The sequence below is a fragment of the Apus apus genome, chromosome 12 (genome assembly GCF_020740795.1).
Source record: "Apus apus isolate bApuApu2 chromosome 12, bApuApu2.pri.cur, whole genome shotgun sequence".
Lineage (NCBI taxonomy): Eukaryota > Metazoa > Chordata > Aves > Apodiformes > Apodidae > Apus > Apus apus.
The window spans coordinates 2,240,183-2,264,649 of NC_067293.1; the positions used below are offsets into that span (position 1 = coordinate 2,240,183).

The window sequence follows — 24,467 nt, forward strand, 5'->3', positions numbered from 1 at the left end:
CTGATTAATTTCAGCTACTATTCTTTCAAATAATATTAGTATTTCTTAAACTGAAATGCATAGCATAAAACTCCTGGAATCTCAAACTCCATGTAGTGCCAGAGCTCTCTTTTCATCTCATAATGCCAATACGGGCCCATCAGCGAACTAGCTTTGAAAGATCTGTCAGAAACTATCACATGAAAACTGAAAGGACAGAAAAAATGACTTTAAAATTAAATGATTCACTTTTCCACGGGGACAATGGAAAAAAGGACAGTCTTTAAAGGATAAGAATAAATTAACTACTGCAATCAAATTTGCAAATGCTGCTAAATTGAAAGATGATTGCAACTGCTGCTGAAGCCACATAAGGTCAAACTTTTAATGAAATTGCACTAAAAATGCCCAATAACTCCATGACCAAACCACAAATCTGAGAAACACCAGGAAATAAGATGGATGTTACAGTTACAATTGCTGAAATACTAGCTCAAACATTCCTAAACTGCTCATGGGGGGAAAAAAGATTAGACATTTTCCACATGGGGCAGATTTTCTCAGCTCAGTTCCTGTGTGCCTAAAGATAAAAGATACACAAAGCAAGGAGTACGTTTGTGTGTGGAGAGCAGGAAGGGACAATGCCCCACTTCTACCTTGAGTCTTTTCATCTGTCATAAATTTGTATGTGCTTGGCCTTTTTATTTTAAGTTTACAGCCTCCACCACAAATATCCTGAGTGTGCACCACTTGGTTCATTTCCCTTCCTGTAATTTATATCTTCTACTCTGAGGCTTTGCATGTGCAGAGTATCAGATGTGTTAAACTGCAAGCACTGAGGCAACTTGTAGATGTGCCTGTTGAAACGGAAAGAACAGAAAATGCCATCCCATTTGAAAATTAATTTTAGCTGCCCATTCCATTTGTAAGTGTTCCTTTCAGCAGAATGGTTGGTTCCTCCCATGCCAGTTGTCTCATTCTTCTCAGAGGAACAGAAACGGCTTCATAGACACTGACCCCTTTTCTTGCTCAGTGTATTAAAGAAATTCTGTAAGGAAAATATATGTAACCTAACCAAAAATTCAGACACCCCCAAACACTCATGAGCACTTTAGTTTTACAGACATGGAAAGTACAACCTCAAAACTACACATTACTTGTGGAGCTTGCAAAAAAACATAAAAATTACATCCCATCAGGCAGTTTGACCTTTTCTTTTACACCACACCTATTGTACTTCATGCTATAGAGAATCAATGTAAAAAAACACTTTGGTGCTATTTTCTTACAGTTGTTGCTGACAGGAAGATGGAAAATGACATGAATACGGACAGGATAAGAAATCTGGGCTGGGTTTTTTTTGCTGTGTTGCTCTGTTTGTGACGTAACTAGAGACTTTGATTTCAGTGACTCAGTTTTCTCACCTGTAAAATGAGGGTAACATCTGAATGACTCTCAGTGGAATGGTGAAACTTAATTTCAGCATGTGTATAAAGCACATTGAGATTGCTAAGTGGCAAGGTAGTATTACTACATACTATAAACACAGAGTTTGGAAATTTGTCACAGAATGTTACGGGTTTATTTTCCCTTTAGCTGTCCTTTTGTTTCAACTAATAATAACAATGGGCATTCTGTGAAGACACAGAGAGGAAAGAACACACAAAGGATTCTCTGTACATACATGCTAAAATGAGGAAAGCCAATATAACAAACAAGAAACAAAGAACTGGGCAGGCTTGTGGTCTGAATACTCAAGTTAAAATGGAGCTCTGCCCTGTATTTTTGTAGGTGCCTTTTTACTGTCTTGAAACACTACATGATGTTACCACTTCTTTTTCTGCATTCTTCCCATTTATGAGCAAATTCTGCGGCCCTCTGAAAGGTAAACTTTCTGCTTACGATTTCAAAGGGAGTTTTCTGCACAAGGTCCAAAGAACTTACCTTCAGGCCACAGATGCTGTTTCCTCCTCACTTCTTTCGGAAACGTACCAAACCAGTGGTGCTTGAAACACCAGACTCGACTCCTGGTCCTGTCGCAAAGCTGTGCAGCCCAACTTGGACATTTGTGGCTGTTTTCTTTTTAATCCAGTCAACCTCATTTCCACCGGAGGGATAAATCCCAGGTTGTGCTTCACCTTTAGAGACCACGGGCCACTCAAGCCTAACAAACTTGCCAGCAGCACCCGTCAGCTCACACTCCTCACAGGCTGGTCCAGCTGTGCACACTGGCCATCACTTCAGGCCAAACACCACCTTTGCCACAGCAAGGTTAACTCTGCTGAACCACGTCCAGTCCTCACCTGTCCAAGTGAAGGCTAAAACTTGGTACACCAGCTGAAAATTTAGCCAGTTTCCCCTTTGCTTGAACCCCTTTGTTGGAAAAGTGAGTTTGTAGGCAGACTGTTTATAATGGCTCATTACCCTGGACAGCCGGCCCAGAAGTCTCTCTCTTTCAGAGCTCCCCATCAGAAGACAATTCATCATCATTAATGGCAGGATAACATGTGCAGTTGTTGTTGTGGGGCCATAAATTACCCACCACACGCTGCCCCGTGGACAGCCGAGTGGCCGCGGCCTTGTGCACGGGCCCGGCGTCCCCTCAGGGCCCGGCGTCCCCTCAGGGCCCGGCCCAGTGGGACTGCGGCGGAGCGGCAGCTCCCAACAGCTTCGACGCCCCTTCCCGCGGGCGTTCACCGCCTCGCCGCCTCAGTCGGGCTCGGGGCGGGATGGAGCAAGCGGGAAAGCCCCTTCCACCCCCCCGCCGCTGGGAGCCCGCCGGCGCGGGAGCCGCCCCGGGCCCAGCCTACGCCCCAGCGCGGGCAGCCCCGGGCGCGGTGAGGAGCGGGCGCTGAGGAGCGGGCGCTGCCCGGCCCGGCCCGGCCCTGCCCCGCGGCGGCGCTGCCGGGCGGCGCGGAGCCTGCGCACTGCGGGGCCTGCGCACTGCGCCCCGCGCCCCGGCCGCCCGGCCGCCAGTCGCGCGTCCCGGCGCTGAAGATGGCGGAGGGCGGCGGCGCGGCCCCCCCGCCCTCCTTGAAGGGGCTGCGGGAGCAGATGGGTGAGAGCGGGCAGCGCGGGCCCCGGGCCGGGAAGGAGTAGAGGGGCTGGGGGAGGCGGGGGGTGGGTTCTGTCCCGGTGGCAGCCATCTGCGGATCCGCGCGGCCCAAGGGCACGGCCCGCCGCTGGGGCCGGGCGTCCCCCCGCTCGCCTTCCGCCCCGCAGGCCGCCCGGCCCCTTCCCGGGGCGGGGGGGAACGGGCTGCGGGAGTGGGACGTGGGGCCGTCTTGGCCGGCGGGCTTTGTGTCCTGCTGCCGGCGGGCTGGGGGACCGGCGGGCTGGGGGCTTGGCGGGCTGGGGGGCCGGCGGGCTGGGGGGCCGGCGGGCTGGGGGCCTCCCCTGGCCGGGCCGCCCGGCCCCTCTCCCCGCCCGCTGGCCCGAACGGGTCAGTGAGACCGCGGAGCCTCCTTCCCCCACCTTCGGGCGCTAAGTGCTGACTTGGGACCTCTGGCAGCTTGTAGGCAGCAGCACAGGCGGCCGCAGGACCGCTTGGTTACACGAGTCGCCCGTTTTTCAGCACTTGTTGAGGACCTGAACTTGCCGGTTGCTCTGGTGGCTCCGGCAGCTCCTGCAGGTTGTCCCGGCCCCGTGCCCGGTGGCCGCTCCCGGCCCCAAGTGCGGGAGGCACGGATGGGTCGTGGCACCGATTCCTGATCAAAGATTGGATAACCTTAACTTCAGGGTTGTTTTTTTCGGTTTTTTGAGCTGATGTCTTAAAGAGACTCCGATTGGATTTTGTCCTTGGGTGTGTTGAAGTGCCCATTTGTACTTCAGGTCCTCAGCAATATCATACTCTGAAAGCAGCATTGTGCCTGCACGAGGTGTGTTCCAAGCATGATTTCATGGCACATCTCCACACGTTAGCTCTGAGAGTGAGCCAGTAATAACGATGAACATTTTTTCATCCCAGACAAAAAAAAGAAAATCAGGAAAAGGAATTGAGGTTTGATCTAAACTATCTGACTTGAACTATGTACAAAACCTACTCTGGTAGCCTCTCACTTAAATGTTTTCAGTCTACCTGTATAGTTACATAAAGAAGAGTGCTGGCGAAGGGTCCTGAATGCACAACTCTCATCTGGCAGTCTTTCTCCTCAAGTGTGTTTTGTGTCAGAAATATTATTTAATTTTTATTTCTCTTTCAAAATTAAGATAGTCTAGTGCTGCAGAAGGATATCAGTCTGCCAAAAGATAGCGCTTCTCACCTGCACAGACAGTGTCTGTTTGATCCTTATCCACCTTGCTAGAACTGCTGAATTTTCTTTTGTGTATTGGATGCACTTATACTATGCCTTCTAAGTTTTTCTAAAGGCAGGCACCCACATTTGCTGACAGCTGTCATGACCTAGATTTAGTCCCAAAACCAGAGGTGAAATGTTCCTTGAGCCAGGCAGCTCCATCTCCCTTTACATGTATGAAAATGTTTTAATACACACATCGTGTTAAAACAAAAACAAACCCCCGTACTAGATCCTGGAAAGGCTAGATCTTGATTATAATTTTTTTTCTCCCTGAGGGCGTAGAAGTCACTGAACTAGAATCTAAGCTTCAATTTACATAGAATGCATTTCTAGCAGTTCTATGAGAAGGTGAACTTGCTGCTTGTGTGAATTGAAGCAATCCTGAGTGTTCTGCTCCTGACTTCTCAGCAGCACTCCCTCACTCTCTGGGGAAAGCAAATAATGTTTAGAAATCATCCTTGCAATCCAGTGGTTAACGGTGGAATTTGCAAGATAATTGCCACTGTATTTGCTGCTGTTTGGAGAAGTGAGCAGCAACCAAGTCTGATACTGCAGCTATTTGGAGAAGATGTAGAAAAAAAAAAGACAGTAGGAGGAACCTTGTTCCATCCCACGCTAGGGTTGGACAGGTTCAGAGAGGGGCATAATTTGCTGCCTTTCTCAGCTCAGCTGGCTGTGTGGGGAGCTTCTCAGTTCCAAAACATCTACTAGCTAGAATACTTGGATCCAGTTTCTGCTGGTCTGTGAGCAAGTATGTTTTTTGCTGTTTTAATCAATCTAGAGAACAAACATTATATGAAACAAGTATAGTTCTGTGCACCTAAAGTCGTTTGCCATTGAACTTCTGGCTGGGAATCTCCTGTTTAAAGACAATAAATATAAATGAGCAGCATCTTGCTGAGAAACAACTTCTCTTTCTGCTAGTCTGCCTAGGAGGTGTCTATAGACCTTTTGTGTACTTAACCTTTTGCATAGGTTCCTTTGTGGGTCCTTATTGCTGGGCTCTTGTTCCCTGCCTCTGCTTCCTGGTCCCAGCCTCTTAATGCTGGTTTGATCAGTGGCTGATTGGTGCTTGTTAATTATTTTGGGCTTTGAAACGGTAGAATCCCACAGGGCTACTTGTTGCTAAGTTTAAATATAATATTTTTCTTGCCAATCTAAGCTAATATTAAGGTAAGAAAGGTTTCTCTTTCTTTGAGTATCAAAGATAATTAAGATTCTGCAGGCCTGCTCTCATTTCTCCAGTTCCTTTGCAGTAATTTCCTGCCCTTACACACTTGTTCAGTCTTGCTTCCTTTAGGTGGATGACAATACGCAGAATTTGCTACAACAGCTAGAAGCCAGTTAGCATTTCTGTCAGTGATGGATGAAGATCACTTAACATGAGAAATTAATTGTGATTGTACACTGTGAAACAGCATGTAAATGGCAGTTGCTTATTCCATTCCTGTGATCCATGGTTGCTGCTGTCATCCTTCAGGGAGGAAGAGGAATTTTTGCTCCTATTCTGTTACCATAAGCACTGCTGAGTTGGTCAGGAACACGAGCAGATTTATCTGGCCTCTAGGTAATGGTTATAAAACGTAACACAAGTTTGTACTAATGCCTGTGGAAGTACTAGAGAACTCCTTGACAGTCTTGGTGGCAAAGTCCCACAACAGAACCTGGTGGGTGATGTCTAGAGAATACTAATTGGGATCCAGAAGAGTCTGTTGATCAGGCAGCTGATGAACTGACCTCTGCAGCAGAGCTGCTTACTGGAAGAGAGAAAGAATTTGCTTTTGAATTTGGATCCTTAAAAGCCTTTGGGTTTTACAGACTGTTTGTGAGTAGAGATGAGCTTCAGAACTTGTCTGGGAAGCTGCAAAACAGCAAAGCTATTCCTTTGCCAGGCTTCTGATAGCACAGGGGTGCTACAGTAAAAGCATCTTCAGCATTCAGTTGTTGTCTTGCTGGGTGGTGTTTGTACAAATGACTCATAACTATTCCATCTGCAGAGCAAAGATGCCCCAGTGACCAGGGATGCAGCTGGCAAGCACTGGGCCTGACTTAGTTTCTTGTTTTTCAAATTCCTGGTAACTTTGGAGAAGGTCTTTACGTTTTTTTCCATGCTTCATCTTTTTCCCCTTCATGGAAGTAGTATGTACACTGCTTTACAGAGTGCCAGGGTGATAAATGCAAAGAACTCCCCAGAAATTGGATTTCACATAGATCCCAGTGGTGAGAGAGAATATTCCCAAGGCAGGCTGAGAACTTAATGTGATTGGAATGGCTCTGAGCCTTAATTTCATTTTCTTCTTGTTCCTGGAGATGCACTAGTATGGATTAGAGATGATTTCATGCAGATTCGTGAAGATGTATCCTGTGTATTAGATTACTTTAAATTGTAAGTGGTTATTCTAATTTAAAACTTAAAATTTCTCCACATGCATTCAAGAAAGATGTCCTCCTTGCTGTAACGTCCCCAAAGTAATCTCAAAATCATATGCATATACAGCATATTTTTTTAAATTTCTTATACAGAATGTTCTGTTCTCTACATATTTTTTCATGTTTCAAAATTACAAAATATAATTTTTTATTCCATGCTTCAATTCAGATTGAAATATTAATCAAATCATGACTTGCAAGGATCAGAACTCTAATGGAGCCCAGAGACACTGTGGCTTGTACTATCCCTGTCTGTGCACTGCCCTAAAATGTGACTAGAATTAAGGACTGCTTCTTCTTTATACCCTTGTGTTTTTCAGAAAGAAATCAGCTAGGAATATTTCAAGTACTGACATGCTATTTTTGTCAGTTTTTAAAAGTGACAAGAGAGTTAAGAAGAAAAGAACTAGGATACAATGAGATAAACAGAAGAAATATTCTATGTTAATCCTAGTCATAGGGTATCAAATACTGCAATCTGTCTTTAAACTTGGTTAAATAATTGGAGATGCTTGCAGTCCTGTTGTGAAAGGACAGCCTGACAAATAGAATTCTGAGCACGCAATTTTAATGACTTCTGTGAAAATGACTTATCAGATGATTTGTAAAAACAAACTGGGAACTTCAAATTCCTGGTCTGCTACAGTGTTTGAATGTGCTCTAAAGTTGCCGTAAGAAATTTGTCAGTGTAAAAGGCAAAAGCAGTAGTTTTCACTGCTGTCATGTAAAGGAGCTCAGTAGAAGAAGGCTCAAAATGGTGTTTTCACAGAGTTGGTCTCCAATTAAGTTGAGACTTGTTGTGCTAGGCTGTGTTCTTGGCTGGCATTGTTTGGGCTGACTGTATGAAACAATAGCCAGCATGCAAACAAGAGGACAAAAGGGCTAACAAGAACATCCTTCCAGCAAGCAAAATAAACAGACTGCTCAGGAAAGGAAGTAGCAGATAGAAGGTAGCTGGTTTCAGTCTTAGAGATAGTGCATATAAAATAAAGAAAAAAATACAATGGGGAAAACAGATGTGAAAGAGGAGAAGAGAGCAGAAGTTTGTCTTGAAGTTACTTTTTTGCAGTGGCTGTGCAGGAGTGTAATCAGGAGTCAGTTTAAGTTGGCCTCCAGAGCTGGAGGAGTAAAGCAGAGCTAGCTGGTGGCTGGCTGTCCAGCTTTTGCCAGCACTTCAGCTAGAGCTGTGGTAGGAACCAAACTGCTCAGTGCATGTTAGAAGTGGGACTGCACTCACATCTGTTAAGCCAGTCCAATGTGTGGGACAAAACATGTTAAAAATCCTTTTTTCCCCCCTCATGCACTCCAGGAGCCTGAGGCACTGAAACGTGTTATTAAAGAAAGAAAATAATCTGTGCAGCAGAGTGGGTACTAATGATCTTCCACTCTGTGTTTAGAACTCCACCATTTTACCTTTTTCATCCTGTAAAACCTTTTTCCAGTTCTAACAGTTTTGGAGTGTTTAATCTGTATATACCTATATATTAGCATTTAAGTTACATCATGTGACAACTACATTTCACAGTGAATCCACTTGAAATTACATAAGGGCGTATCTAAACTGCTTTCCTTTTAGTCCAGTGTTAGGATAGCTTGGAATTTCCTTCATGCAGAAGCAGGTAAATTCTGATTTCTGTTATACATAGGAAGGTTCTCGAGGGACTTTTAATCATTGTTCATTGCATCAGCATTGCAGTCAGTGTGAAATATATCCTTAAAAGGAATCACTCAAGGTGGATGAAAGCAATTTCTGTTTGTTTTGCAGTCAGTGAGAAGAGTTTGTAATTGCCAAGCCACAGAAACTTTGTGCAGAAATATTCTCTTTACATCTAAAACACAATTTTAATGTATTCTGGTGGGTAATTTTACATAAAGTATGAATACCTTAATGCCTTGCCCTTTCACTGAGAAACATGACTGTTCCAACCTTTCCAAACCCCTGGCTTCCCTGTGGCCATGTCTTACTAAGACTCTGCTTCTAGACAGCAAAGAAACAACAACAATGCATGATTGTTTGCTAAAGAACACGGTTGGGGCTTTAAGGCTTCTATATCCTTTATGTAGGAAGCATCAGCTCTAAATAGAAGTCATTGTGCAGATAACCTTGCTAAGCACAGTGCAATAAACTGATTAATAACTAATGCCAGGTAGAGCAGGAAAGTGATCTGACTTAGAGCAAAGCTTGCAGAGAATTGGGAATGAGTAAATTGGAGAAGTGTCCCCTCTGGAGGGCCTTTTTGTACAAATCACGTTCTCAAATCAAAAGAGGTGGTGACAGATCATGTTATTTTTTTTTTAAATAAAAGTTTCAGTTGGATCATGCTGAATGCAAATTGCTTTTGGAAGGTGGGGAAGGAGAGAGTGGCAAAGGGGAAAGTGAAGGCAGCAGAAAGCCAGTGACAGTAGAGAATCTGCTGTGGTTCTGTCTCATTTCTTTCACGTTGTGAGTAGCAATGTACCTTAGTAGTAAAGAACCCCAAATTGTGAAGCTGGATCTCTCTGCCAGAGAAGGGGGTGGATTTGGCTTGTCAGCCCCATGTACACAATACAGGCAGTGCTTACCAACCTGATGATGGCTTCTGTAAGTGTTGGGGACATCTCTTTGTCCTCTTCAAGTGTTGTGCTAGCAGTTGCTTTTCCCGTCGGGGAGGGGGAAGCGTAAGTCATGGCTGAGCAGTGTGAGAAAAATTAAAATAAGAGAATATGAGCAACAGCAGGAATCAGCAAGGAGATATATTCATAGTAGGCGTCAGTTGTGTTTGGACTAAGAGTGGTACTTGTCTGATGTGGCTGTCAGACAATGCTCCAGCATCTCTGACTGTAAGAAGTTTTGGGATATGGCTGCCAGTGCTTTTAAAGACAAATTTTGATTCCTTGGTCTGTGCTTCTGTTACATTCAAGTTTGGTTTGATTGTGTGCTTCCCCTAGAGAAAAGGGGATCAACCAGAGATCAACCCACAAATTAGTCTAGCAGCCTTCTTGGTGCCTCTCTGCACTCTAGGCTGAACAGCTATGGTAACATGTTATTGAGGTTGCTTCAGCCATTGTCTTTCTCAGTTTCCTTACAAGAAATAAATAGTGTTTTGTTAACTGTGTAATTTATTTAGTGTTTCTAGCTCTTAATCTGAGTATAGATCTTTAAGTAAAAACTTACATTCTTGCAAATATGTCTCAAATACTTCTGGAACTGCTTATTCATACACTACAAAGGAATGCATGTGTCAAATATTTTCCTAGTGGGATCAATACTTGTGATGAACTGAAGAAATAATCCTAAACCACTGTGAACATTGTGAGGAAAACCAGATTGTTTTGCAGAATCAGCTGCAGAAATGAGCTTAAGGGAAGGAAAGCACGTAAAGGTAATTTAATAGGTATCCCACGCAGGAAATAAATGCACAATGAAAGTGTGCAGAGTCTGGAGTAAGGATAAGGCAACAGGAAGCTCTCCTGGCCTGCTGAAGCTGAGAGACGGCGTGTGCTGCTTTCTGGAGATCTGTGTGCTTCCCATCTGGTGGCTGCCCAGACAAAACAGGAGAACCATCTGCCTTCCAGCTGGTCCATCAGAAGGTGCCTTCTGGGAGGCTCACAAGTTTGGTTATGGAGCCTGTCAGTTCTTGCAGCCCAAAGATGGGAAATGAGGATCAATGGGGAAAGAAGGGAAAAGAGGAATTCATATGGAGAGAGGTGTTCTGTTCTTCAGTGGAAGCTTTCTGTGATGTCCACCCATTTGTGTGAGGGAGCATCCTTCTTTGAACACGGAGTAATAGCATGAAACCAACACTGGATTTTGAAACCCTCTTAAGTATATGATCATGCATCCATTTGTCTTAGCCTGTGTTAATTAATGAGTGGTAATCAGCTTAAAGACAGTACACAGAAATCTCAGCCTTGAATGCTGGTTTCCCCTGCTTTCCTGAAGGTTGTGAAAAAATATTAAAAGGAATAAGGTCTGAAGACTGTTACTGAAAAGGATTCCTAGCACCTAGACAAACAGTAGTTGGCTGTAATGGAGCAAGGCAGAAATGACATCTTGCAGATTTGACAGTTTACTGTAAAATCGGAGATAATTGCCGGGAAGTTCAAATTTGTTTTGATGTATGGGTTGTTTATTGGCTTCTTGTTACCTGCTTTAGACTTACAGAAAACATGTTGATTCACAACAATGCTTAACATTCAGGAGTCCTTCTCACTTTCCTTTCAAAGGCTTAGTCTCTGACGTTTTTGTTTTTGTTTTGCATAACAAGTCATTAAATCCTAAGAAGCAGAAGGATTTCTGTGAAAGTCAGCACTTGCTGCTCTCTTACAGGAGAGGAAGAGCAAGTGGGGCAGCTCTGGCTGGCTCCAAGCCAGTGGGGGCGATGGGGTGGAAGCCCTAAACCTGCCTGGGTAAACCTAATGAGTTCCACTAAGAACAGCAACTGTGTGAGTCCTTTGACAGTCTTGGCAAGGGCCAAGGGTATTAACTCAGTGCAAGGACTGAAATAGAAATAAAGTTTTATTTTTAGCACCGGTCCCTTCAGGGCACATTAGAAACCTGATCAGCGCGGAGTGCGAGGGAGGTGTGACCTACCTGCACTGTCAGGGCTGGGAGGGGAGCTTGGGCTTCATCTGGCACCTTCCCTCCTGCAGCAGCCAATTCCTGCTACTTCTATTGGTTTAGTTTCTCCATGACACACTTGGCCAGACACACAGTGCTAAACGGCGAGGAGGGTGCAGAAGGAAAACTGCTTCCCAAGCTCCCCAACCATTTTGTGTTCCTGTTTTAGTAGGCGTGAGTGCAAATATTATTACTGACCACGTGCTTGTACTTTTATTAATTTTAGCTGAAGTGTTTAAAGGTAGACTACTGTGGAAAAAAGCACAGACATCATGCTGATCACAAATTATAGTTTTGAAAGCCTTTAGTGACTACTGTGGGAGGAGAAGCTCAGAATAGAAATGAGATTTAATTTGCTTCTATGAGAATTTTTCTTCTCTGGGAATTTTGCCCCTGAAGGCACCCCCCAGTAATGGATCATGAAACACAGGTTTTAGTGAAATTATGGTTAACTGGTTTCCTGTTTGGGGGTACCCTGATTTATTACAGACGCATTAGGCTTATTTTACAGAGATAGTTAGATTTTGTGGAAAATTCTTTTCAGTGAAGTTCTGCTCCACAGCAGATGCTACATTCATTTTGGAAAGCTAGGCAAAAGAATTACAGGCATCTGTGCCAAAGAATACTTAAATGTATTAAAAACTAAGATTTCTTTTATCATATTAAAATAAAATCTATTTTTTAAAAAGTTGCAGAGTATAACAATCTGCAATTGATTTTCCTTTACTGTAGTAGAATGTGGATCTTGAAAATCACAGTTTCATATTGTATATTTATCATAAAATTGACATGGGCTGTAAAACCTGCCTGTTGACCTGAGACTTGGTGAAATTGGGCTCACAGGTCCTGGGGATGCATCTAATGTGATGGCTGTTCCCCTTTTAATAATCTTTTGTTCACATCCTCAGTTCACTTTTAATTCTAACTTTCTGTTAGTTAAATTGACTCTGTGTAACACAAAGGTGCTCTCCTTGTGCCTTTAAATCTTCTGCTTTCAAATTTGTAAGCACATTGTTTCTATAAAAATAATGAGGCATTGAAACAGTGAACATTTATATTTTACCTGACATACAAAATCCTTTGGCTAAGTATTTCTAGGCTTTTTTTTCTCCTCTGTGTCCTTTGCAAGCTGTACTGTTTCTGTAACCCACTTTCCTGTTCTATAGAATCTAAAGCAAATTTTTGCAACCTTATTCAATTAAGATGTGACTAATTGCTTTGCAGGTAGGACACAATTTTTTTAAATGAGTGCCTTCTAATCATGAACATTATTCAGGTGTATGTTTATTTTTCAAAATGAAATTACATCCATTATGACTGGTTTGTTCAGCAAGATTGCCAATAATAAAATACTTCTACAAGTAAAATATTATTAATATTGTACCTGTTTAAAGGGCAGTTTGTTTCTTACTATAACTTTGTTATAGAAATGTGGATGTTTAAACTTGGAGAGTTGAGGCAAATTCCAGTATTTGTCTTAACCAAACCTGGTGTAGGGTGAATTTATTCAGTCAGGCTCATTTCCCAGCTGGGCTGGGCTGAATTGGCTCTGTCTGCCTGTGCACCTCCTGTCTCTTCCCTTGCTGATGGAGACTGAAGATGAAACTGGGTATCTGTATCCATCTTCACTTTAAATGGTATTTGAAATAGCTTATGTTCTGTCAGCCTTTGTGATCTGCAAAGGTGTAATTGGATCTAAATACCCTGGCTGTGTATTTTTGCTCTCAGAAGAAGCTACAGGAGGCTGGTTTCCTTAGACTGTTTTCACATCTGATTTTGTTTAGAATATATAATTTTCTTGTTCTTCACTTGGTGAATTCTTGGGCTAGATTCTCACCCGTGTGATGTGCAGCAGTGTACAAAATCAGCTTTCTGACTGACTTCTCATCTACATAGTGGAATTACAGTGAGCCCTTCTTTAGCTGCTCTCTTTGCCAATTGGTAACCTCACCATGTCACGGTGTATCTGCTCACTGACTTGTTTGAAAGAGCCTTGGAGATGTATGGGATGGAACTGAGGAAGACTTTTGTTTGGTGCTGCAATGAAAAATTAATTCAAGACATGGCAACAGCTGCGGGTGACAATTTAGAGTTGCTGAATAAGTATTGTAGTCAGCATTTATCACTGACATCACATGGGATTAAACACTTTGAGGTGATTGTTCTTGGGCACAGCCTTAGGGAGGGTTATTACCATGACACAACTAGTTGTCATGGCAATGCATAGAGAAGAGGGAGACTCTTCCTTCCTCCTTTGCATTCTGCACTGCTCTGTTAAAGGGAAGCCTGAGATCCTTGGCAAAGCTGTTTTCTTGTTCTTAGTGTAACACCAAGTTCTAGCATTAGGGTTGAAACCTCGGCACGTTATGTGTTATGTTTGTGAATTGCCTTTTCTGTTTAAAAGAGGCATCAGCTTCTGCTTTCTAGAGTTGGTTGATTGTGTGGTGTGTTCTCTTGCTTCCCCCCAGAGTTGGGCTTTTCTGTGAGAACCAAGTTGATCTCCCAGTATCTGTCAGCCAAGGTGAGCACAAGGTGTCACTGCTGCAAGGACACTCCAGTTCAAAGCTGTGCAGGAAAATGGGGTGATGCTGTTTTACAGGTTGCCCTGCCTGCTTTCCCTGGAGCCCTTCACACCCAAAAAAGTGATTATTTCAAGGGAAAGTTGATACCAAAATAAAGGAAATCTGTGAAAAGTGATACAGTAAATTAGTCTCCTTGCTTCTTAATGGGTTTCATTATTTAGTGACATTTCTACTGCTAGCATTTCAGTTCTGTATGATTGACTGGGATTGGAGCCCAGCAGGTCACTGTCCTCACCTTGGTGAAACTTGAGTAAGGTGAATGGGTCTCTGCACAAATGCTCAAATTACTGTTTTGGAGTCTAATTTATAATTAAAGTTTATTTTTGAAGATCCAGATTTCAAAATACATTCTAAGCATCCCTTAATGATTCGCTTTATGCAGCTAATCCACTGCTTTCATGTCATGAAATAAAGAAAGGTCTCCCTAAACCTGTCCCTGCTTGGGATTCATCAGCGTGTGATTGTCCCAGTGCTAATCAACTCATACATATGAGTTCAGCCCACAGATACACCTGCTGTAGCAAAGAGTTTTTCTTATTAAGTGTAAATCAGACTTATAACTTTGCTAAATATTTGATAAGTTTGTTTTTATAGAAGATCTATAGCCCTTTGCTACACATTTTAAAACATGAAGTTTTTAAGTTTTGCTTTTACAAAGAAAAGCTGTGCCAGATCTGAAGTTTTTGGTAAGTTCTTCCTTCTTACAAGTTGAGCAGTTCCAAGTTAGTTGTTTAATAATAAGATCTGGGACCTCAAATAGAATTTTTTGTATTTATTTTAGATATTTATTTCGTGAGTTTTGGTTGTAGAGCTTTTCTTAATATGGAATTATTCTTTCTCACAGTTGCTGCAGCCCAAGCCATAGCAGAAGAAAGGAGGAGCCAAAGTGGCATTAGCCCTGTTGCAGTCCAGACCTCAATAAATATAAAGACAGCAACTAAACCAGGTATAATTAGTGGTCATTTTTCTTAATGAAGTATTGGGTTCACAAGGAAGTGTTAGTAGCTACTTAATAAAACATCTTTATAAATAAGCGCAGTGCTTTTTTTTCTTCAGGAGGCATCAGAGCATAAAGCACCTGGTACTTGCTTTGTACATTCATTGAAGGTCTGGTTTTAATGACAGACTTTTGCTCTTTACTCACAGAGTTCAGATAGTGAAGCTCCCTACCATTTCAGTGGGGCATAACAACAAAGATAAATTCTTTTTTTGTGCTCAAGTCAGGTTACCAGTTCACTTCTTGCTGAAATGGATATTTTTTAGACCTGCAGAGACTTACAGAGTCTTGGTTGTGCTTAGCCTGCAAACTAGCTGTGTTACAGGGCTTGGAATTTGTCATGGTGGGTGAACTGTCTGTTCTCAGATGGAGTTTCCCTAGGTTCCTGTGGTTCTTGATCACAGGAATTCGTATGGACAAGAATGAGGATCAGAGCTGAATTTGGAATAAAAGTATGTTCTCATACATGTGACTATTGCTCAGGCTTTCTTTTGATTGGATGCATTGGGCCTTTTGATATTGGGTTTGCTTTTTGCTGCATCTATTAAAAATAGTGGATTGGTTGTTCTGAGGGAATGGAAAGGGGGAAAATAAGGATCTTCAGCTTCCTGTGAATTTTTCAGATGACATCTTTAATCTCTGTACAGGGTGTGCAGTGCTTTGGTGGTATGTATCTCTCAGGAAGTTTCATTGTCTTTTTGATAGTAAAGACTTCTGACTTTCTGATTTAAAATTGAATGTTCAAAATAACTGACAATTATGTGTCTTCAATTTTTCTTTTTTTACAGTGATAGATGGTTCCACTCTAAGAACAGAAGAGAGACAAAGACTGGCCAGGGAGCGCAGAGAAGAGCGGGAAAAGCAACATGGTATTTTCTGTTTTCATTTAAAATATCATCTCCTAAAATGTTTAAGATGAAGGAATAGTGTACAACTTACTGTCTTACTCCTTGTTCAGTCACTTTTTTCAGCTTTTTGGCGACGAGACAAGGTCTCCTCTTGGTCTTGCATCCATGACCATCTGTGGACCTGAATGGAGAAGTATTAGATATGAGAGGAAAACATTCCAGAGATGTTTAGCTTCTTGAAGCTGTATGGCACTTCTGACCATCCATTTCTTAGTGACCACCAAGCGAATTTAGCCATTTCCTATTGGAAGCTTGAACAAAAACACTGCTGAAAGTAAAACTTTTTGCTTAGAACTGCTTCCTGTAGCCCTGGAGACAGGTTTGGGGGATGCTGATGCAGAGAAAACCAAAAAGGATTTAGGCAGTTGAACAGTTTGATTGCCTTGAACACTGCTTCCCTTGTTTCCTAGCACACTGAAATGACTCCTGCACTGAACTGGGTATCTTTATCTGAGCAAAGAATCTAAGACCTAGAGAAAAGTATAAAACTTGCCCAGCTTTATGCTGCCTGGGATCTGGATCAGTGCATGTGTGTGCAGCAGGAGATGGAAGGGTCACAGTGTGCCCTGCAGCCTGGCTCTGGGCCCCCCAGCTCCTGAGGAGTGCTGCTGCCACTCTGGCCTGTTTGTTCATTTCTAAACATGAAAGACACAGCAACAGGAATTACTGTGTTATCCTAGCATGGAGAGAGGTGGGACTAGTACACATATAAATTCAGAAGTATTTGGGGGACCTTATATGTAGGTCCTGCTGTGTATTGTTGGTGTCATTATCTGCGCTCTCAGTTCATTTCATCTGTCTAGCTGTGGAAAATACTTCCACTGGGCATTCAACCACCAGCTTTTTGTCACAGGACTTGAAGCTTCCTGTTTAGCTGCACACAGCTCTTCCAAGGTGGAAATGGGAGAAGAGTGATATAGCTATTTTGAACTTGGATGCAGTAACTGTGGGGTTTTCCCATCTTGTCACTGTCAATCTTTTCATTATATCTTGTTCTAAAAAAAAAAAGAAAATCACAGCGTAGGAAATTCTGCCTTTTTAAACTCGACTTGCTACTTTCTTACAAAGGCTTCACTGTTATGATGGCAAGAAAAGTATATGCTTAACATAGGGTGTATGCATATCCTGACATTCCTGTCTAGACAGTAAAGCCTAATGGCAGGAAAGGTTCTAATTCCAGCCTAACCTGGGGACAGAATTAAAGACTCCCATGTCATCATGTGCAGTGTCACCCAGGTCTGCAAGCTTATCTTGCTGCATGTTTGAGCTCTAAGTGGTGATAATTTTGCTGGGTAGTCCCTTGCCTGTGAGGTGTCTTGCAATATCAATTAGTAGTTAAGTTGTATTTTAATTTTTTTCTTAAAAATTTACAGCTGCCAAAGAGACACAAATCCTCGAAAAGGAGAGAAAAGCAAAACTCCAGTATGAAAAACAGTTAGAAGAAAGGCAGAGAAAGCTAAAAGAACAGAAGCAGAGAGAGGAACAACGGAGGGCAGCAGTAGAAGAAAAGAGAAAACAAAAAATAGAGGAGGAAAAGGTACTATGTGTTCTATAGTTTTTAAAAAATTCCTACATTGTTTTCCTACATTACCATGCTCTGAAGTGGTGTGTAGTAGAAAATGAGGGAAATGGTGAGTGTATTAGAACATAAAAATATTTTCCATACCTGTACATTGGACTGTGTATATAGGCACGTGTCCTCCTTCCCCATCCCAGGCCTAACTTCAGCTACTCCAAGGCACTCAGGACTTCAGGAGCTGTGCCTGCTGTGGTTATTTTTCACAGGAGCAAAAACCTCACCCCACATTCTTGGATTTTGAGATTCCTTTCAGTGCACTTCTCCGATTCTGTTTGTAACTCAGCATGGGTGACAGGTCTTAAATCTGTGTCTTGCTTCCTGGGAAGCCCTGCAGTGGCCTGAGAGGCTGACATTCTTTCAGTTCCTCTAGATGACAGTTTGTGGCTCTCTGGTGAAGAGTTGATGATGTTGTCTGTGTAGGTACCCTTTGCTGCTTTGATCTGCATATGGACTGTTCCTACTTGACTCTCCTCTCTGCCTTGGCTTTGACTGCACATGGACCAGCAGAGCAGTATTTGAGTTGCGAATTGATAGAAGCTGGAAGTAGAAATAAACACATCAAGTTATGCCATCCCTTTTGAGGAGCAGGTCAGCTAGTGCATGATAAATGTGATGCAAGTTCTGGAAGGGTCCATTCCTGAGAGTCAGCAGTGAAGCACACATGTGCTTTCATGAGCTGGTTGTAAGAACTTGCTTGTGGGTAGAGGATGAAGAGCCTGTGCTGTTCCTTTGGAGTCAGCCATTGTTCCATTGTTCTAGCAGTACATTTTTTTTTTTACCCTTTTTGACTGGCAGTATTCTACTCTGGTGTATTATTTTCTGTAATCAGCTTCTGGGTGTGTTCAGATTGATATTCCATTTGAACTTCATGGAATAGTTGGCATTGCTGGAGAACAAGCAGAAATATTTGGGTGGGCCTTGACTGCAGTCCAGTGCAGAATCATCTCTTTAAGCAAAAAGCATCCCTTGTGCTTCAGGAGGTGCCACCCCTAAGCCTACAGTCATTTTGAGGATGGTAGATGTGTTTTAAGTGGTCAGTGGGGTGAATAATCAAGGAAGACAAGGACTGGCTGATGTTTGATTGGTGTTGACTTTGTCTTTTACTTGGTCCATGGAAGAAGATGACCTTGTACCTAGAGAGTTATACATTAAGAATTGGCAGGTGTGAAAATAGTGTGCACTTGACCTGTAAACTTTCAACCAGAAAGTGAGAACAGATTTTGGCTTTGGTACTCTGACATTAGAAAATACTAACTTTTAAAGAAGCTAATCTATCTTAGGGCAGTATTTGCCATCTACAACTGTAAATTTAGTAGATAGAAGTGCATAAAAAAATACTTAGTCTCCAACATTCTTGTTTGATACTTCAGCCAAGTCTTGTAATCATCTTCCATAGATAAGAGAAGAAACAGCAGCACAAGAACAAATACTGTGGAAAAAGAAGTGCTTCTCTGCCTAGGAGAGTCTTGAGGACAGGTAGCCGTGGCTAGGATTGAGATGCTTGTCTTCTCACAGTTACCCAGTTACTCTGTACAGCTGTGCAGCTTACTGTGTTCATGTCTCAGGAACTGATTTTTGCTGTTCATAAAATGGAGCCAATGTCTTTAACTGTGACTTTGAAGAATTACTGCACTGCAGATACCTCCATGGAAATGTGATCTAGAGATTGCATCATGTCTGAGTACTTTGGCACCTTAGGTAAACTCTAGTTCAGGTTTCTTTAACAGAGGGGAAGCTAAGCTTTGTATTTCAAACAGAAACTATCTTTTGTCAGTGAACAGAATCCTTCCTCCCTTTCCTCCAAGTTTACTTTGTCTGTTATTCACTGCAACCTTTTTAGTTTGTGTTGTGAAATGGTGTTGAAAGAAGGTAAAAGTCTTGTGTCCTCAAGAGGGAGAAAATTTGCAATTATGAATCCCCTTGGTATCTTACTGCAGTGTATCAGTAGTAAATACCATTTCAGAAGATCACTTGGGATGTGACTATTCCAGAAGAGAAATCTTTTGTTGACACATATATGGAAACCTAGCTGAAACATCAAGCATGGTTACAGTTAATCTTTATGTCTCTATTACTGCCAGGATCTGTTAAGACTTGGGTCAGTGTTTGTAGAGGAAAATGCAAATAACCTTATACTTGGTATTTTATAACAGAGAATTTTTATCACCTTTTAGAAATAACTTCAGAATATAAATAAAGGGTAAATAATTTTTTTTGCTCAGCTTGGGGTTCATTCCTATTTAGAAAATAAGTAGTGCTGTTTACTGAGTAGGAAATCTGTTTGGTGGCTATTTTAAGTAAAGAGTAGAATAGATTATCTGTGCTTTAGCTCAACCTGATCATCTTTGTGGTGTTTGGAAACCATTCATTGCCCTTAACGTTCATTGCATCATAGTTTTTGTAACTAAGGCTTGTTATTAGGCAGTATAGCTAAAGGAGATTTGAAATCATATCAGGGGAAAAAAAATACCTGTGTTTTGTCATCTGGCACAGCAGTGCTTTGTAGTTGTGAGCTTCACAGAGGTGTTGTTTGCTGGCAGGAGCGGTACGAAGCCGTTCTGCACCGGACCCTGGAACGGAGTCAGCGGCTGGAAACACGGCAGAAGAGGTGGTCATGGGGAGGGTCTGTAACTCCAGACTCAGAGAGCAAAACGGGTAAGAAGCCTCTTTTCTAGCATGGCTGAAGTCACATAATACATGTGTGAACACAGGCAGGTGCAGCACTGTTCACAGGGACCTGGGCATCCTCTCCTGTCTTGGATCTCACAACAGGATCTGTGGGCAGCTCTTGGGGAAAGGATCATATCTGTACTTGCCCTGAAATGCTGCTCACACTTAGAGCTACACTTAGAGCTATTTTTGACTTTGGGAAGAGCTGGAGAGAAGCCACATGGGAAATACAACACCTGGCAGCCTTGCATTGGCAGCCCCCACGCATTAGATAAGGGGAATTGTAACATATGATGTTAAAATAATCCTGAGTCCCTCAGTATATGTAATGCTGTGCTGAGACTGGTGATAAACAGAACAACAACAACAACAAAAACCAGCTGTACATCTAAAATATTTTAAACACACCCTTAGAGTAACAGAATGCTAACTGCCTATTTGAAGGATCACCAGGTAAGGAGATTCAGTGGGCAGTGTCCAAGCTTTCCTGAGAATAGGTTTTATTCTAAATTAGATGATGCATTTTAACACTCTTTAATTTGAGCTCAGATTGTTTCCTGTTTCACACAATTAACTGTTTCTGTTTGTAAACGTTCTGAAATCAGCAAGTCAGGATTGCAGTTCCTTATTTCCACCAATAAGTAACTTTATGTAAGTTATTGTCCAGGAATAAAATAAAACAAAAAAATGCTTCAATTCAGCCTATCTTATGAATTGGTGGAATTCTACTGAGTGTGTTTGTTAGTACAGTGTCAGCTGCAGTGTTGACTTCTAAGTGTTTATTTATAACATGCTCCAAACTGCTTTGGTGTAAGTTACCCTTCTGATATCCAGCTTCCCCAGTTTTAGTTAACTTGCACTCTTTGCCATTTAACCTTGTGACTTAGCTTAAAAACCTTCTTCTCCTACAGAGCAACAGCCTGCAGATGAAGGTGGAACTGGTGGTATTGATTTCTAAACTGTTCTTTTTCTGTTGTGTTACACTCACTACTAACCTTTTAAACTTGAGTTCTTGTTTCTCTGAAACTAAGGAAAACCAGCTTCTTACAGATCTTTTCCTGGATTTTGGCCAGCTGTGCAACAAATGTGATCCCTAAGTAGAAAGCAGGCCCCTGTGTTTTTAACTATCCCTCCCAGCTAATTAAACTACAGCTTAAGTCATGGTATCCTGAGGGAATTTTCAGGGGAAGGATGTGTGTGCATTAGGGTTTTTAAAGAGGACTGGATACAGCATGGGGGAGGAGAAGAGACATTCTTAGTGGCATGGCTTTGAATATAAATTACTGTAGTCTAAGCTTTTTTTTATTATTTAAGGGCAATTTTGAACCCTTTCATTGTTTCCTGATTTGCACAAAGTACATGGTAGGGCTTGATTTGTTTTCTTGTGGCTTTGTTTTTTACCACCAGTTGAAGTAGCATTTGCAAAATCAAATGATATTTTGCTGAAACTCTGTGCAAGGGAATGGGCTCTTTGTGCAGTTTGATACTTCTTCCATGAAGGGTTTAGCAGAATCAGATTTGTCCAATTACCTAAACAGGAATCTATATAATAAATGTATTTTAATTGAATTTCTGGCACTTTCCAGGGCACAGACCCACTCATAGAAATTTGGATCATTGATATATTTGTCCAGGCTGTGTTTAATAAGCAAAATGGTTTCTTGTAGCTAGTTCAAGATGATTGCTATCAGCTGAGGCCCAACAAAATCTGAGCTCTGGAAATCTGTGCATGCTCCCAGCATTGCTAATGCAGTGCAGCTGCCTCCTGATGCTGACAGCATGAGACTTGAACTTGCAATGAAAGTCTGACCCAGTATGATTGAACTACTGTGGCTTATTCTGGCATGTGTATTTTATTTAACTTTTCCCTTTCTCTGCACAGCATGAATCCCTAATTTTCTCCAAAATGAGTCAGTTTGACTGGATTGGTTTACCTGTTTTAACATGTGTTTTTGGATACATATAAAAATCCAATTACTGGATTCCACGTTACCAAATGTCTTTAACCTTGAAACTAGGAAATCACATTTGCATTATATGGTTAGAAAAGCACTATTTTTTTTCCTCTTCCATTCTTCCCTGGAGGTGTTCAGGTTCAGGTTGGATGAGGCTTTGTGCAACCTGGTCTAGTGGGAGGTGTCCCTGCTCATGGCAGGAAGGTTGGAAACTGATGATCTTTAAGGTCCCTTCCAACCTTCACCATTCTATGATGTTCTACCTTATCTCATTTTAAAGCTAAACTTCATAATGAACATAAAATCATGTTCTTTGCTCTTTCCTAATTTATGTGAGGAAATTAGTCCTGTCTGTACTTTTGATCATGGAGGAAGAACTTCAGTGCTGCTAAAGCACATTAAAAATAAAGTGCCTTCCAACAAACATACTCTTGATGTAAAAATAGATGCTTAAGCTGTACCTTGTGCATCATAAAGTAAGAGGATGAGGAGCAGATAAGTTCTGCAGCAGTACATCAATTTGGACAACTTAGCACCAATTTTTTTTCAAATTGCCTATGGAGATAAACAGATAATGCAGTGACTAAGACACTCATGCAACCCCACTGTTTTAAATTTGTTTGATTTGATGTTGAGAATTTAAACATAAAACTGTCTTACCTGTGGTGGACTGTGTGGAATCATGATTGGATTTATGCTGCTCACATTTATTTCCATTTCAGGATCATTCTTAGTTTTTTGTCTTTCTGGGAGCTCCTCACTTGTTACTTAAAATCCACCCAAACCATGTAGGATGCCTAAGTCCAGCTGGCTTTCTAAAGAAATCCTCATTTAGTCCCTTTCATCTTGTGTAACTGCTGGAAAGACAGCAATTAACTTATTTTTTTACTCTGCAAGAAGACACCATGTGAACTCTGCCACATTATGTCATTGTGGCTGAGTAGCCCATCTAGTCTTAACATCACACCTAGAGCAAGTTTCAGTACAAGATTATTTTTCCACCATCAGTTTCTCTGGCAGATTTGGGATTAAAGGCTCCATTTCTTAAAATGAAAACCATTGGGGGAACAGATTTCAAATATTCTTTACATTATTTTGGGACCAAAGGCATTCTTGTTCATTGTATTGCTGTGCAAAAAAGTATAGATGTGTTCTAAAAAAAAAAAAACAGACATGTTCTTCATGCCAACAGTAAGACTTAGAAATACTGCCTGGTAAAGCAGCATTTGTGGGTGGCAGGGGTAGTGTGCTCTGGAGATTAAACCCCATATAATGGAACATTTCACAACCATCAGCCCTTCTACATAGTCATGTACAGAACAGGATCCATGGAGGCTGCACCAAGTATCCTGCTGATGGCCTGAAATGTAAAAACTGATGAAAGGCTCAGGGTCAAGTGCTGCATTACTGACATTGCTCTAAGTGCTGGAACATGCAGGGTGTGGGTCTGCCAAGAGTCATGGCAAGGCCGGGTGATAAAGCACCCTTGATGACAGTGTCCTTGTAAATGAGGGAGGTTCAGTGGTGACTGCTAAGCAAAACTAGATATTCAGGTACATCTGTAGTGGGGCCTGGCTGTTAAGATAGAAACTGGGCTGCCAGAGTCTCTCCTGTCTAAATAAAGAACTTCCTTGTCCTAGTAGAAATTAGGAAGGAAGTGAGAGAGGGATTATTTTATTCAGCCTACTTTTATCCAACTTCAGCTAGGCAGTGCTGCAGCACCCTCTCTCAGCAAAACTTGGTGAGAAGCTAGGACTGAGAGCTGTTCTCTCCTAGTGATTTTCTCAAGGTGCTGTTTCCCAGTTCCTGACACAATTGCAAGCCTTGCTGCATGGCAGTCGTGTGCTTCCTTTGCCTTTGCTGCTACAGTTTGCTCTCCCCCTTCCATTAGAAAAGTACAGATGTTTGGTATCACATGAGGCTTATGCTGTATGCTTCTTCCATGTCAAATCCCTTGATGTAAGTATTCTAAATTTCCCCCCCAAAATAAAAAAGATACTTGAGATATTTTTTCAAAAGATATTTTCTAAATACCTAAATAACCAGATTAACTTACTCAGGAATATCCTGAAAGCTTTTTTCCTAGTGAAATATCCAGAGCTTTAAAGTTTGCAGAAGCTGTCCTGTGGGTGAGGTAGGGAAAAAGTTGAGGCCATCTGATCATATATTTTCAAATAAGCATTACATTCTTAAGATCTTAGGCAATTTATGGCAAATGAAATTTTCTGGAAAAAGAAAACTCCTACATCTGTATAAATGCCCTTTACCAGCTGGATTTTTTCTGTCAAGGTATCAGTTGAGATGTTAGCTCATGCCTTCATCACTGCTCTCTGTTCCCCAGAGAAACAGAGACTGATGGTAGATGATGTTTTTTTTGCCTAAACAGGCACGTTTAGCCTGTACTTCTTTCTCTTGAGTTTTCCAGTAGACATTTCATCCCTTGTCTCTTCACTGAACCTCTCCAGAACT

General features: G+C 41.9%; 1 protein-coding gene across 1 annotated transcript in view; it reads left to right on the forward strand.

Annotated features, from left to right (window-relative positions):
* Positions 1-2,921: 2,921 nt before the first annotated feature.
* The window catches only part of MAP7D3 (MAP7 domain containing 3), a 41,004-nt gene continuing 19,458 nt past the window's right edge, over positions 2,922-24,467 (forward strand). The window contains exons 1-6 of the mRNA XM_051629991.1: positions 2,922-3,037; positions 14,734-14,835; positions 15,675-15,755; positions 17,168-17,331; positions 19,914-20,028; positions 20,955-20,987. Coding sequence (XP_051485951.1) covers positions 2,977-3,037; positions 14,734-14,835; positions 15,675-15,755; positions 17,168-17,331; positions 19,914-20,028; positions 20,955-20,987 — 556 coding nt within the window. The 5' untranslated portion in view covers positions 2,922-2,976. The remainder of the gene's footprint in view (positions 3,038-14,733; positions 14,836-15,674; positions 15,756-17,167; positions 17,332-19,913; positions 20,029-20,954; positions 20,988-24,467) is intronic.